Source organism: Ictidomys tridecemlineatus, chromosome 9, assembly GCF_052094955.1.
Source record: "Ictidomys tridecemlineatus isolate mIctTri1 chromosome 9, mIctTri1.hap1, whole genome shotgun sequence".
Classification (NCBI taxonomy): Eukaryota; Metazoa; Chordata; class Mammalia; order Rodentia; family Sciuridae; genus Ictidomys; species Ictidomys tridecemlineatus.
Window position 1 is genome coordinate 147,227,287 of NC_135485.1, and position 16,328 is coordinate 147,243,614.

A 16,328-nucleotide genomic window follows, 5' to 3' on the forward strand; every position below is an offset into this window, starting at 1 on the left:
TAATTTAGCATGCTGTTTTAATAGTTTACTTTTACAAATCTAAAAATACTTTAATGGCTTTCACTGTTCTTCTGTAAGGTCTTAATTTTCTCAGCAGTTAATTCTCTTGCCCTGAAGGTTTTCAGAAGTCAAATGACAAAAGATAACCGAACAAGTCTCAAATGATGAAAATGGCGGTATTTAACAGGTCGTTGGTGGCTTTTGGTATCTGCATTAGGTCTGAAAATCCTGGTGTGGCAGGTTCCTGGTTTGCACAGCTGGTGTCGAGGCAGAGCTCATCAGGTAATGAGGTGACCTTTATTTGGAAAGGGAAGCTTGCAGATGGGAGACTCCAGGCCTCTGCATGGCTGGTGCTGGTGTGGCAGTGGCTGGCAGCTTGGCACCCTGTGTCTGTGGTTCCTCACCATCTCTGCCTGAGGACTGTGTTTTCACGTTGGTTTTACCGGTTGGTTTGATCATGTTTGTGTTCAGGGATGTTAAATTCGAGGAACGACCTTTCCATTGTATTTACTGCGTGATGGCACTGTGAGCGAGTGCTGTGTACGTCTTGCACAGTCTGGAAGGCTGTACGGGCACTGGCTGCTCCTCCAAGCCTACTCCCTGCTCTCAGGAGTGCCACAGTGCTGGCCCCTTGTTCAGGTGCCCTCGGGCCCTCCTGCAGCTCCCCCCTGGACTGGCCTTCAGGTCCTTGCTGGCCCCTTGCACAGGTCCCACCCCTTGCCCTCCTGCTGCTCCTCCCTGGGGGTCATCAGCCACCCTCTGCAGCAGCAGCTGTCCTGCAGGGGGGATGGAGACTGCTCTGGTGCTGTGTTCTCTGTGGGAATGTCCAAAGCACTTGGCACCTTTGACAGCTGGGTTTAGTCCGGTCCCTTAGGACCTGCTACTTCTGACAAGCCTGTGAGGACATGGCTCACCACAGTGCAGCTCCAGGTGGGAGGTCAAGCCCCCAGTGCTGTGGCTGTGGATGACAGAGGAGGAGTGGCAACGTGTCTAGAGACAGTGCACGGCGTTGCCCCTTCTCCATCATCCTCGCACTTCGCTTGTGGTGCCAGTGGTCTTGGTGGACACGGCCAGGAGCCCCAGTGGACTTGGTGGCCACGGTCGGGGCCTCCCACAGCGCTGCTCTGATGCGGGCTCCCTTCCTTCCCTGAGAGGCCAGTTCTTACCAAAGAAGCACCAGGTGGGAGAGGCCTCCTATGGTGAGCCCTGGGGCCATGGCCAGTATCCTGGGGTCAGATCAAGGGAGCACTGGGGTGTGTGCCAGTGGCTGCCGCCCTCCCCAGTGCAGCTTGGGGCACGTTGGACCCGCGACAGTTGCTCAGTCTGCTGTCCTGGCCACCAGGATCAGAGCTTGGCATCTTGGGACTCAGTCTTGTCTACCCTGAGCACTTCTTGGTAGCCTCCCCTCTTGACTTTTTATTTAGAATCAAGTGCGCTAGCAGAGGAGTTCTGGGTTCTCAGCCCGTAGGCCAGCAGTGAAGCTGGAGGTTGGGAGCCAGCATGTGGCCGTCCTGCTGCCACCCATGTCACCAGCACAGTGTGGATGTGCCATGCTCTGCTGTGCTCCAAGCTCCCTTCCACCTGAACTTTGCCAGGCGCTTGGGCCTTAAGGTACATTTCTCTCACCCTCTACTCGCTCACACGCAGGACCAAACTTCACCCGTGTGCCGTTGCCCAAACTCTCCCTGGTACTTTGGTTTAAATCTCCAAGTCTTTCACCCTCCACAGAATTTTCCTGGATCTTCCAGCCCCAGTTTCAGTCACTGGCCCGGGCCTCCAAGTTGAGGCCTGGAGGGTGCCGGGGGCCTGTGTGTCCTCCTGCCCCTATTCCGCTTGTCCCTTGGGTGTTCTGGAGTGGGGGCCGGGCGTCCTGCTCTGATGCGGGGCTCCCCTTCCCTCCCGGCGTGGTGCTCTGGCACTTCCTGAAGAGGGGTGGGCACATGCCAGCCTGGGAGCTCTCCAGACGACACTGACTTTCCACTGGAGTCCCTGCAGTTCCTCTGAGATCACGAAGGTCCCAGCCGGGTCCCCCTCTCTCCCTCCCACTCACAGTGGGTCCTCTTGCCTCAGTCCTTAAAGGGCTCAGCAGATGCTGGTGGGTGCTTAGTGTGTGGCTGGCGCCCACAGAGCACTTGCCATATCTGAGGGCTGGTGGCCCCTCCATGGGCACAGTTCTTACTGGTTAGGCAGCAAAGGACTCATTGCAGATCACAGAAAACCACATGAAAACTGAAGGTTCAGGTAAAATGTCCACATTCTGGGTGGATTTTATAGGGAAAACATCTCTCACTTAGATTCAAGCTGATTCCTCATATTGCGTCATGTACAACTTATGTAGATGTTTCTGAAACACCAGGAGCTCCAGGAGAATTCTCATAACAGCTTAGTCTTGCTGTTCCTGGGGCCGTGCTCTTGTGCAGGTTCCAGAGGAGCACAGTGGGGGATGCGAGGCTGTGGGAGCACCAGCTTTTCCTGCGTGAGCCTGACACGGGCATTTGCAAGGTTCCCATTTGCTAGTTCTCCTAAATCTAACCCCTGGAGACTCAGGGAGGAAAACCACTTTTTAAGTCTGAGGCCGTGGAATCATCAGGCCACCAGTCTCCCTGTCTAACAGATAGCTGCATATTATAAAGAGTAGCCTGTCAAATGGCCTCAGTTTCATTTGTTTCTGTTAGCAGAAAAGAATTTGTACTTGTGGATGAATAATGTGTTTTCCAAACCTAACTATCAAATACCTAATTATGAGATTCCCAGGTGTTGTGATGTAGATTATCAATCTCCTGCATTTACAGTAGGTTATTATTTCAGAAGGCTTCCACATGCCAGGTGAGCGGGCCCCTGTCTGTAGCTGATGAGTTTTGGAATCCCTTGGTGTCAATTAAAATGCACTCAGCTGGTTCCTGCAAGTCCTTCCCAGCCCTGGTCCCTGCTGCACTTTCCCACTGGTGACAGTCCCTGATTAGTGACCCTCTCTCTCAGTGGCTCATCCCATGAAGAACAGATAGGACCCAGATGGAGAGGAAAGCATCCACTTTTCATGGCTATACAAAGACTCTTAATACATGGTTCCAGAAAAGCTGGGCTGGAGTCTGTGACAGACCCAGGTCAGCGTGTGGACCTCTCTGCTTCTTCAGTCTTGGTCTCTCTGCCACCTGTGGTGGTCCCCAGAGTGAGTTTTGAATATGTCAACCCGTCTGCATGGGGAATTACAGCAGAGTGCCTGGATCAGAGGGTGGCAGGGAGCCTGGAGAGAGGCCACCAGGCAGCAAGGACCTGCTCCCAGGCTAGGGCTGTGTCCCAGGGGCTATGAATAGTGACCACAGAAGTGCCTGGCCCAGGGACTGTCAGGGTCTCAGCACCAAGCTGAAGGAGGAGCCATGAAGAGGGACTGAGGCACATTTATTCTAGTTTATTCCTTCCATGGGATGAAGCAAGGCAGCATGAAGGGGCACGGTGGTCACTGGGAACTCCTAGTCAGAGTCCTTTTCTTATTCTTAACAAATGATGAGCTTGTTTGAAATTCCTCATTAAACAAACAAAGACAGAGCCCAACCCAACCCAGCAAACAGAACCCAGGGTGGGAAGCAGCAGCAGGAGGAGGAAGGCTGAAGAGAATCCACAGGAGTTTTTCCTGGGGTCCTAGTCAGCCTTTCACTGAGTCTGCGAGGCTGGACGTCTGAGCTCAGCCTGGGGGAAGGCTCAGCCCTGGAGGGAGGAGGAACAGGACAGCTGTGGAGATCTTGTAGGGCTGCACCAAGCACCTAGGCACATGGCTGGCTCCTCCTCAAGGCGTTTGTAGAGCTACCTGGCAGAGGCTGGGAGTTCAAGCCGTGCTCTTCTGAGGGCAGATGTTCTCTCTCTCTCTCTCTCTCTCTCTCTCTCTCTCTCTCTCTCTCTCTCTCTCTCTCTCTCTCCCTCTCTCTCTCTCTCTTTTCGTACTGGGGATTGAACCCTGGAGCACTCTCTGAACCCTCTGCCACTGAGCCACATCACCAGCCCTATGTTTTATATTTTATTTAGAGACAGGGTCTCACTGAGTTGCTTAGCACCTCACTTTTGCTGAGGCTGGCTTTGAACTCAGGATCCTCCTGCCTCAGCCTCCCAAGTCACTGGGATTACAGATGTGCACCACTGCGCCCAATGTGCTGTCTCATCTTGCTGAGAAGAGGGCCTTGCTGCAGACCACACTGCAGTGAACTGGAAGCACTGTGGGCTGGAAGGGTGTCCTCCCAGGCAGCCTGCGTCCAACCACCAATGCAGCTCAGCTTTGAGTCCGCTCCCTCCCTGATGTGCATTAGGAGAGTAGCTTTCACCCTCTGGAAGAGACAGCGGAACCTACTTTGTAGAAATAAAGCTGATCCTGTAAAGTTTTGTAATATGCAATGTCTAGCATTTAATAAAAAATGACTAAATTCTAAAAGATAGGACCATGTGACTAAAACCAAGAAAAAAACTCAGCGATGGAAACTGACTTAAAGATGATTCAAATATTGATTGCAAAAAGGGTGATTAAAATAATCCTGATCAATATGTTTTATCATGTGAAAGAGAAGATGAAATGCTGAAGCGTTTTACTGAAAAAATTAAGCTGTATAAACAGCAAATAGATATTGTAGAACAGAAAAATAAACTGAAATTGAGAATTTGATATTTGAATTAGATAGAAGATATGATATAGCAAGAGACAGGATTAATGAAGAAGAAAAGAAGTTCATAGGAAATGTTTAAAATGAAGCCCAAAGACTAAAGTAAAGTAGATACTTGTGAAAGTATGTAGAATGGATGTTTGTACACATCTGTAGACACAGGATAGAAATGTCAGGGCCTTTGAGTGTTAGAAAGGGAAGAAAGAACAGAAGCAGTCGTGTTGATACAGTGGCTGGGGACTTGCCAGGACCATTACGACAAGTTGAAGTTTGGTTAACCTTAAGAAGGGTCCATATAATTAAAACCACACCTAGGTAGATTTCTGTGAAGCTATTGAAAACAGCCAGGAAACTAAAAAGCAGAGAGACATTATGTATAAGAAAGCAATAGTAAGATTGGCAGCTGGCTTTTAACATTAAAGGTAAAATATTGTAGGCACCTGACTGATGTTTTTACAGTGTCAAAAGAAAGTAGCGGCAAATCTAGCATTTTATACCCAGCCAGAATGTCATTAAGAAAATGAAAGCATAGTTCTCTACATGTCTTCAAATTGACCGTCTTCCCAAGTGACTGATTATTTGGAGTTCCTTTTATCCACAGCATTAGCTACAAACCTAAGGTCTTGCTCAGTCTTTGAATGAGAAAACTAAGACCACTTCCCAACCACAATCAGAGGACAAGTTGCTACTCTAGATTCACTAATGGGACCAAAAAAAAAAAAAAAATCCAACAGGAAGCACTTATACACATGGAATTAAAATAGATTTCACCATCAAGGCAATTAGGAGATTCCCAAAGTAGAGCAATATGTAGCAAACTCTGTGAACCATTCAGAATCCGTCACAGCCGATCCCTTACCATGTGAGGACAACTCTCCTGCTGTGGTGCTTCTTCTGAGTGGAACTGACAGAGTTTGAAGATACTGAATTGTAAAATGAATTTTTTATTCTGCTCAAAATCATCATTTTAAAATAAAGTCCTGCCCAATAAATTTCATTTCAATTAGAGTGGTGGCCCTTCCTCAAAGTTGGCTGAAGTCAGATGTGACTCTGGGAGGCACTGGACGAAAGGTTCCCGTCCGACACAAAGCAGTGCCTGGGAAGGCCCACCTCCCCGCTGTGCCAGTGGTTCAGACACGGGCGCACAGTTTGGATCTTTATGTGTGTGATTAAGACACGAGGGGAAGCGGGAGCTCCTAATGGTGGCGAGGACGTGGGTGTGATGAGAGGGCGAGGATAGGGAAGATGGAGATGTGATCTGTGGGAGAAGGGGGCAGTGAAGAAATTACTAACGGCACAGTGGTCTTATTTTTAGAAAATTCACATTCTCTGGGAGCCAATTGCTGTCCTCTGTTTTTTTTTTTTTTTTTTGCTCCTTTGCCGAATGCAGGCTTCTCTCTCCTTCTGATTTGCTTTTCCACTTCTTTTGTGTGCGACCATCTTATCAAAATATAGTGGGAAAAATCTCTACCAGTTCTGGTCCAAGTTTATTTTTATTTCTTGTCTCATAAAAGTGGATGTGGTGAATGTGGTGATGTGGTGTTTTCTCCCTTTGAGCCTGAGGTCTCCCCTTCGTGACCGTGCCTGAAATCCTCGAGTTGGCTTCTCGTTCTGTAGGACTCCGTGACCGTGGGGATTCAGCATCAGCGCTACATACCTGCTCTCTGCAGACAGCTCGTGGAACTCTGTGAGCAGGATCAAGGGAGACAGTGGGTCTGAGCCCTTGCTGGGTTCTGGTGTTAGAGGAGGGGTGTGTGTGGTCGATGCACGTTTGATAATGGAATCAAGTCGTTGGCTTCCCATGTGGCACGCCTATTGAAATTTAGCATGATACCTTTAAAATAAGATTCTGTCTTCATGACTTTTTTTTAAAAGTTGTAGTTGGACCCAATGCCTTCATTTAAAAAAAAAGTGATGCTGAGGATGGAACCCAGGGCCTCGCACATGCTAGGCAAGTGCTCCCCTGCTCAGCCCCAGCCCCAGGCCCGTCATGGTGACCTTTGACATATTATAATACTGGAGGGTGACTTGGCTTTCTTCTGCTTGGGCCTGTGAGAACCTCAACTTTAACAGATTCCTCTGTTCTAACAGAATGAGGTGTGTCTGTAGAGGACGGGCTGTTTCCCCCTCAGAACAGGCTGACTTCAGATCTTCCTGCTTAGATGCATAAGCAGTAGTGTTAAAATGATTAAAGGTGAATAAAGACATTTTCAAGAGACAAACAGCTTCTAAAATATGAAGACACAGACAACCTGAAAATAAAAAGGGAGAAAAAGATATAGTGCAAATATAGATGAAGAGGCGTCAGTCTTCATCTTACCAGCAGCCTGCAGAGGACCTTGAGGAAGAAACGGCCCTGGAGATTCAGGGCCAAGCGAGTGTAGCCACACCGAGGAGGAATGCCCAGCACAGTCCTGGGGAGGCCCACGCCACGGCTGCTGATTGAGGAGGACTTCCAGAGAAGATGAGGAGGACAGACGCGATACCTACACCCGCCTCACAGGTACGGGACCTGTATGGGAGGAGAGAAGTCAGACCCCATGGTGGAGCACGCCTCACAGTCCATCTCTGCTATCCTAAGTGCAGGCAAACAGAGTTCAAAGGTAGCGTCCCAATAAAAATCCTGGCACCTCCTTTGGTGGGGATGGAGTGTTAGGGTGGAAACAGACCCTAAAACTTGTGTGGGAACCCGAAGGTCTGTGAACTGCGAGGTGGCCTTGTCAGAGTGCTCTGCCGTCTGGCCTCCACCCCGGGCTCGGGGAAGTGCCAACAGATCCGTGCAAGTGTGGGCGAGGAGACGATGTTTTTGACAACAGTGGCACTGGTGGCTCCCTGGGACAGGGATGGCATCATGGGTGCTTCGTAGGTCACGATGACGTCCTTCTGCCCCTAGTTCACATCACATGCAAACGTTGGTGAGCCTGTTGTGAGTGTGTGTTGGGTGAGAGCAGGGACCTTTAGGAGGGTCACGGGTGCCTGGGTGGCCCTAGGACAGGCAGGGTTTCTTCAGCAAGGCACAGCCAACATGACCCCTGATGGGAAAGGCACGTGGAGAGCACTAAGATGAAGAGCCGTTGGTCAGAGCCACTGTAAAGAGGATGTAGAAGCGAAGGTCAGGGGAGGAGACCTCGGCCATGCCTCTGTCTGAAGAGGGCTTATAGAGGAACACGTTAAAGGTCTGGGAGGGTCAACCTGGAGGAAATGGGCAAACACTTGGACAAGTGTGTCACACAGGCGAATGTCCAGGTGGGCGGTAAACCATGCAACAAGGTCCAGCTCCTTCCATCACTGGGGAAATGCACCCCAGAAGCAGCGGTGGCCATGGCGTGGCTCAGGACGACTGATGGAAAAGAGGCGGTGACGGGCATTTGCAGGAGTCTTTCCACAGCCTTCAAGCAGTGCTGCTGGGTGTGAACCGGAGCAATAGCTTTGGAAATGCCTTTAGTGGTGCAGCTGGAGCCGAACACGCGTGCGTGCTGTGAGTGTGCACATGCGCTTCTCTTATGCCAGGTTCAGGGCCAGGTAGAATTGTCTGTGAAGTCACAATCAGGGATTGTGCCTGCCTCACTGTGAGGGTGGCCCTGATGCAGGGGCCGGGGAGGATTTCTGGGTGCTGCTTCTTTTCCTTTCTTGCCATGCTGAGGATGGAACCCAGGGCCTGGCACGGGTCAGGTCAGCCCTCTGCCACCAAGCCCAGGACTTCTGCTTTTCATTTTGAGTCCGGCTCTCACTAAGTTGCTGAGGCTGGCTTTGAACTTGTGATCCTCTTGCTTCAGCCTCCTGAGTCTCTGGGACCACAGGCATGGCTACCATGCCTGGCTGGGGTGCTGCTTCTTGATCCGTGTGCTGGTCATGTGAGTGTTCACTGTGCGAGACTTACTGCAGCAGTGTGCTTAGAGTTTCTGCCCCTCTCCCTCACTGCACTGCAGTCCAGTCCGAAGCTTACTCAAAAACAAGACACGAAGGTGGGGCCCAGGGGCCTCTGTGTTCTCCGTCAGTGCCGAGACCTGAGCAGAGTGGCAGCCAGGTGAAGTCCTGGGTCACATAACTAGCATGGCAGAGCGGTGAGTTTGGACAGTTCTAAGAGCAGAGACAACGTCTGGGGCTCGCAAGGCCACAGTCAGTAGACGGGGTTCATATTGTACACAGGATGGGAGAAATGGCTACAGGTCACTGTGTCTGCCCTGCGTGCAGCAGGCTGTGGGAGGTGAGGTGGCCGGTCAACCTGCTGTGATCCTGCTGGTGAAGGGTGGTGGAGATCTGATGTGAACTTGGGCCATGGTGATAGAGTTGGCAGGAGGCAGTTGGCTTCCAGTTGGAGGAACTGACATGGTGGGTCCTGCGTGGATGGTGTGACTGGCCTTATGGCTGGAAACTGGACATACCTCTGAGATAGGGCAGTGGGAGAGTGAGCTTGGGGGAGATGGGAGGACGGGCTGGAGCACGTGAGGTGGACTCTGCAGAGAGGGCATGGACTTCCCACTGTCTGATTATGTCAGACTCCCCAGGTCTTTGCACAGTGCATCTCGGGTGTAAATATAATTGTATAAATGCTCATTTCACATCCAGTATTCAGTAAATATACTCAACAAATATGTTGAGCCAACGTGTGACCTGTTTTTACTATCTGGTGTTCTTGGGAAACATGTTAGGTGAACATTACAGAAAGAGAAATAGCTTATTGAATCCCTTAGTGTTTTGTGGGCTTGGGGTTGCCTCCTTTGTAGATATTTTTTCTTTTTTTCATGAACATAGTGATTTGCCAATGCAGTTTTTGAAGAAGGTGATTTGTTGGATATTAAAGTGGACATTTTGTTTGCATGTTTTCCTCTCTATTTGCAGTTATTTTGTGATTACAGCTGTTCTGCTGTTGGGAACTTGACTCAGGACCAGGTTTCCAATGTGTTTTAGTTTTTGGTAAAAATGTTTTCAATTGTTTAACATCTTTTTTTTTTTTCTTGTTTATAGAAGTCCTTTTAGGTGTTTGGAACAAAGAAGTCTCTTTGCCAAATGTTTTTCTTTTGCAGAAGATAACATTTTGTTTTAGGTTCCAAATGGAACCACTTAGTGTAGACATTAGTGGGAAAATACCACCCAGGGAGCCCTGAATGCTGGGATGGCTGAAACAGATGTCACACTGCCACCCGATCCAGCACTCTGGGTCAGTGCAGAGCAAAGTCAGTGGATGTCACATGCCTTTGTGAAGTCCTGATGTGATCTGTGTCCTCCTACCTGAGCACACCACCCAAATCTGGCCACTCAGCCAAACCTGAGCAGACTAGGAGAGAGCTGGCAATTCATGACCAGGTTGTGATGAAAAAACAAATAAAAGCCAAACCAGCTTCTGTACTATTGGAGGAGTGCCACGGTCAGTGTGGTTCTGACCACAGCCTACAGCACTACAGGATTTCTACCAAATAGATGCATCTGTTGCAGATGACTGCAATTCCAGCTCCAGCTTGTGTACTTAATGAGGCAGTCCACGTGCCAGATCACAGAAGGTCCAGAGGTGGGTGAGTGGCTGCAAGGGGGGCTGATGAGCTCAGTGATACCACCCAAGACCTCTCCACCTTCCTGCAAGCAGGGATGGCAATGGCTGACCCCTAGTCATTGAAGTTATTAAATTCTTTATCACATAAAGAATTTAAGACAGTCATTACAAAAATGATCAACAAACTCCCAGAGAATACAGAAAAACAGTTGAATGAATTAAGGAATTTGGTGCAGGATATGAATGAGAAATTCAAAATGGAGACAGAAATAATTGAAACAAAACCAAATAGAAATCTTGTAAATGAACAACACACTAAATCAAGTAAAATGTTCAGTTGAAAACCTCTAATGGAGTAGACCACGCTGAAGACAGAATCTCAGAGCTGGAAAACAGAGTGGCCAGCCTTGAATGTTCAGAGAGCTTTAAATAAAATAAAAGATATAGCCATGATCATATTAAAACTCTAAGAGAACATTAAGAGACTCACTGGAATTAATAAGGGTTGTGAAATGCAGGATAATGGAATTGATAAACTCTTCAGGGAATTAATGACAGAAAAATTTCTAAACCTTGAGAATCAGATGGACATCCAGACACAGGAGGCATTCAGAGCCCCAGCAGACAAAAATTTTAAAAAAATGAGCTTCTCTACAATACATTTATAATTTCAATGTCTAACATACAAAACAAAGAATTTTAAAAGCCTCAAAAGAAAGACATCAAGTCAAATCAAGAGGCTAGACAGTTAGAATCACTTCTGATTTCTCAGCACAAACTCTAAAAGCCAGGAGGCCTTGGTATGATGTGTTACAAGTCCTAAAAAAAATAACTGTAAACCAAGACTGCTATACCTAGAAAAGCTGTTTTTCAAAACTGAAAAAGAAATAAAAACTTCCAAGATAAGCAAAAATTTTAAGAATTCATTACTACTTAACTGGCACTACAAAAGTCACTTGAAGAATAATTTCACACAGAAGTAACTAAAAAACACCCAGAGTTCACAAGTGAACAAATCTCATTTGAAGAGAAACAAGACCAATTAAACATCATAAGTAAATCAAAATGGCAGGAATTAATAAACATCTCTCTATAACATCATTGAATGTCAATGGTCTTGACTCTTCAATTAAAATAGCTCTAAAAAACAAGACAAATATATGTTTTTCCAAAGTGACCCACTTTATAGACAAAGACAGCCACAGGTTGAAAGTGAAAGGATGGATATTGATGTGCTACGAGAATGGAGCCTAAAAACAAGCAGGAGTGGCTACTGTTCTATCTGACAAGCACACTTCAAATTAATCAGAAGAGATAAAGAAGGTAACTTCATGCTGGTAAAGCTAACAGTCTAACAAGAAGATACACCAGTAATAAATAGTTATGCCCCATAAGTGGGTATAATTAGTTACATCAAAGAGACAATATTCGATCTGAAATATCAGTTAGACCCCAGGACAATAATATTGTGTGATTTCAATGCACCTCTCTCACTATTAAATACATCATCCAGACATGAACTCAGTAAACTCTTTGGCCCTGAAAATTATTATAAATCAAATGGACTTAACAGACAACTATAGAATATTTCACCCAACAATAATTGAATACACCTTCTTTTCAGTGGATCATGGAAACTTCTCCAAAACAGACCATATTTTAGGTCACAAAGCAACTCTTGGAAAATACAAAAAGAGTTGTATTTTCACAATTTCCACAGTCAATTCTTTGCATCTTATCAGATTATAATGGAATGAAATTGGAAACTGACATGACAAAACCATACAGAAACTATATAAACACATGGATATAGAATACTACACTTTTGAACAATGTGTGGATGATAGAAGAGATTAAGGGAGAAATGAAAAATTTATAGACTCAACTGAGAATAGTGATTCAACCTACCAGAAACTTTGGGATTGTATGAAAGCAGTTCTAAGAGGAAAATTTATAACTATGAGTGCTTACATAAGAAAATCAGAAAGATCCCAAATAACCTAATAATGTATCTCAAGGCCCTGTGAAAAGAAGAACAAACCAATTCCAAAATGAGTAGGAGGAAGAAAATAATTACAATCAGAGTCGAAATCAATGAAATTGAGAATAAAAAAATACAAAGGATCAATGAAATAAAGATTTCATTTAAAAATAACTAATTCATTTGTTCTAATATGCTATACATGACAGCAGAATGCATTTATAGTAAAGATTTCATTCTTTGAAAAGATAAATAAGATTGATAAGCCCATAGCCTAACTGCCCAAAAGAAAAAAGAGAAGACCTAAATTAGGGATGACAAAGGAGAAAACACGACAGACATCAGAAATCCAGCAGATCATTAGGGACTGTGTTGACAACTTGTACTCAATAAACTGGAAAACCTAGAAGAAAGGGACACATTTCCAGACTATGTTCCCAAACTGAATCAAGACAGCATCGGAAACCTAAACAGATAATAACCAGCAGTGATATAGCCTCAGTGATAAAGAGCCTTCCAACAAAGAAAAGCCCAGGACCAGATGGATTCTCAGCTGAATTCTGCCAAACCTTTGAGGAAGAATAAATGCAAATACTCCCCAAGTTATTCAATATAGTAAATAGGGATGGAACACTTCCAAATTCATTTTATGAAGCCAGTATCACACTCATACCAAAACCAGATAAGGACACATAAAGAAAACTCCAGATTAATATCCCTGATGAACTTAGATGCAAAGAACTCTTAATAAAATATCAGCAAATCATGTTTAATAGCATATTAAGAGATTACACATGATGACCCAGTTAGTTTTATTCCAGTAGGCAAGGATGGTTTAGTATATGCAAATCAATAAATGTAATTAATCACATAAAAAGAGTTAAGGACAAAAATTACTTAGTCATCTCAGTAGATACACAAAGATCTTTGACAAAATTCAGCACCCATTCATGATAAAATCACAGAAGAAAGTAGGGATAGAAGTAACCTACCTCTACATCATAAAGACTATATATGAAAAATACAAATCTAATTTATACTAAATGGAAAATAAATAATAACTAAAAGCATTTCCTTTAAAATATTGGACAAGACAAGGACATCCACTCTCACCACTCCTGTTTAATAATCCTAGATATTCTAGCTTGAACAGTTAAGCAAAGAAGGGAATAAAAGGGATAAAAATAGGAAAGGAGGAAGTCAAATTATCATTGTTTGCAGATGATATAATTCTATATTAGAAGATGCAAAATCCCCACCAAAGACTGCTAGAGCTAATAAACAAGTTTGGCAAAGCAGCAGGTTACAAAATCAACATACAAAAATCAATAGCTTTCCTATATACCAACAATGAATATACTGAGAAAGAAATCAGGAAGACAATTGCATTCATAATAGCCTCAAAACAAACAAACAAACAAACAAACAAACAAAAAAACCCACCAAAAAGCAAAACTCAAGGAATAAATCTAACCCAGGAGGTGACAGACCTTTACAATGAAAACTATAGAAAATTGAAACAAGAAATTAAAGAAGACTTAGAAGATGGAAAGGACTCACCATGTTCATGGATTCACAAAATTAATATTGTTAAAATCACCTTACTACCAAAAGCAATATATAGATTCAATGCAATCCCCATCAAAATGCCAATGAGATTCTTCACAAAACTGTAAACAATAGTCCTACAATTCATTTGGAAGAATAAGAGATGCATAATAGTCAAAGCAATTCTAAGCCAAAGAAGCCTGGAGGCATTACAGTAGCTGACTTCCAGTTATACTACAGAGCTATAGTAACAAAACCCCCTGCATGGTCCTGGCATTAAAACAGACCCAGAGACCAATGGTACAGAATAGAAGACACAAACCCACATAGTTAATGGCATCTGATCCTTGACAAGGTGTAAACATACGTTGGAGAAAAGTCATCCTTTTTAACAAATGGCACTGGGAATACTGGGTATCCATATGTAGAATAATGAAACTAGACCTTTATCCTTTGTCAATCAAAAAAAATCAAATCAAAAAGGATTGAAGACAGGAATTAGACTAGAAACTCTGCAACTCCTAGAACAAAACGTAGGATCAGCACTCCAGCATGTCAGCGCAGGTTATGACTTTCTCAGAAGACCCCTAGAGCTCAGATGATAATGCCAAAAGTAAATAAAGGGGATGGCATCAAATTACAATGTTTCTGAACAGCAAAGGAAACAGACAGGAATGTGCAGAGAGAACCTACAGAATGGGAGAAAATCTTTCCTAGCTACTCTTCTGACAGAGGGTTAATGTCTAGTATATATAAAGAACTCAAGAAACTTTACACCAAAAAGCCCCCAAATAACCCAATTAATAAATGGGCAAATGAATTAAACAGGTACTCCTCAAAAGAAGAAATACAAATGGGCAGCAAATATATTTTGAAATGTTTAACATTATTAGCAATTAGGGAAATGCAAATTGAAAGTACACTGAGATTTCATACCACACCAGTCAGAATGGCAATGACCAAGGATACAAATAGTAAAACATGCTGGAGATGGTGTACAGAAAAAGGAACACTTTTACCTTGTTGGTGTGACATTTCGTTTTTGTAACAGGGATTGAACCCATGGGCACTTACCCATGGAGCCACATCCCCAACCTGTTTTTATTTGTTTGTTTGATAATGAGGATTGAACTCGGGGCCACTTGACCACTGAGCCCCATCCCCAGCCTATTTTGTATTTTATTTAGAGGTAGAGTTTCACTGAGTTGCTTTGCGCCTTTCTTCTGCTGAGGCTGACTTTGCACTTGCAATCCTCCTGCCTCAGTCTCCTGAGCCACTGGGAGTATAGACAAGTGCCACCACATCAGGCTTCCATCTCCAGTGATTTAAAGATCAGAGTGAAGACTCTGGATTTCCTGGGAGGAAAGCTGGCTGGTGTGCGATGGTGGGCGGAGCTTCAGCCCAGGCCTGCGGAGTGCAGTCTGTCTGCTCGCCCTTCCTTGGTTTCCTCTTCACATGCCTTTTATTCCTTCCATCCTGCCTCAGCACCACAGCAGAACAGTCTGGAAATGGGAGTTAGTGCCTGCTCAGCATCGCAGACAAGCAGACACAGACGCCGGGGAGGCGGCTGTGTGGAGGGGGAAGCGCCCCTGTCTGCTGCCCTTGTGAGCGCTGTGTCTATAGGAACAAAAGTCCACTCCCAGGGTAATGAAAGAGTACTTGTGCAGTATGAAACAGAAGACCTGGGATGGCCAGGAGTGCATCTGAGGGAACCATTCAGCAAACCAAGGAGGCCTGCGAGGGTCCGGGCAGCTGGGGTGCTGGTGACCTGCCTGCGTGCTCTCCCCAGAGTGGCTCACAAGCTCATTTCCTTGATGCCACGCTTCAGTGCTGCAGCTGTGGAGCATCTGACAGTGGCCAGAAGGCCAGGAAGAAGGTTACAGTCCTGCCCTGTACAGACTTGCTGCTGTCACCGAGGCCCTATGCATACACCTCTCTCCAGCACAGGGGTCGGGGACACCTTTGCCAATGTCGCCTGGTGCTTCCTGTGGTTCTTCTCTGGCAGCAGGCAAGTGTCTCGCTGGAAGTGCTGGTGTCATCTGTGCAGGCAGAGGCTGGCTCTTGTCCCAACCCATGGATCCCTGAACAGAGCATAGGGTGGAGGGATGTGCAGTCCCAGCTCCTGGGCTTGTGGGGAGTGGGCTTCGGGTTGTGAGCTAGGGAGGGATGGGCAGCTGGGGATCAGAGGAGAGGAGGGTTGCAGGACTGGGGTGGCATTCTGTGGCTTGTGCAGTCCTTGTGGCCCATGTTTCTACACAGAGGGGGTGTGGGCTGCTCACGCGTGTGGCTGGGCGTGGACTTCAGCTGGCTTCCATCCAAAAGAAAACTCACAGATATCAGATGTTGGCAGTTTCTGATGGGTCTTCCAATAAGGCCTGCAGTGCACACGACCATCCGTCTTGCAGGCCTTCGTCTGCAGCTCTGCTGCCCTGGGATGCTCAGCTCCTCCAGTTCCCCTGATGCCCACTCCCTTCCCTCTGAGCTTTTCTCCAGCATCAGCTATTTCCTCTCCCCATTTCTCACGTCGTCACCGTATTTCTGGCCTAACATTGATTTATTGCTGGATGAGTAGAAGGAAAGCTGGCCACTGACATCCCCTGGTGGCAATCTTCAGAGACCTTCCTGTAGCTCAGAAGTCCATGGCTCCTCAGAACTGACCATA

At 45.9% G+C, this 16,328-nt stretch overlaps 1 protein-coding gene across 10 annotated transcripts in view; it reads left to right on the forward strand.

Annotated features, from left to right (window-relative positions):
* Positions 1–16,328, forward strand: part of Prdm5 (PR/SET domain 5) — a 148,762-nt gene that overhangs the window by 25,438 nt on the left and 106,996 nt on the right. Inside the window, exon 1 of one of the 10 annotated variants that reach the window (XM_078022180.1) lies at positions 7,033–7,149. The exons of the other annotated variants lie outside the window; for them this stretch is intronic. Coding sequence (XP_077878306.1) covers positions 7,111–7,149 — 39 coding nt within the window. The 5' untranslated portion in view covers positions 7,033–7,110. Of the gene's footprint in view, positions 1–7,032; positions 7,150–16,328 lie in introns of those variants that run through there. 10 annotated transcript variants of the gene reach the window in all.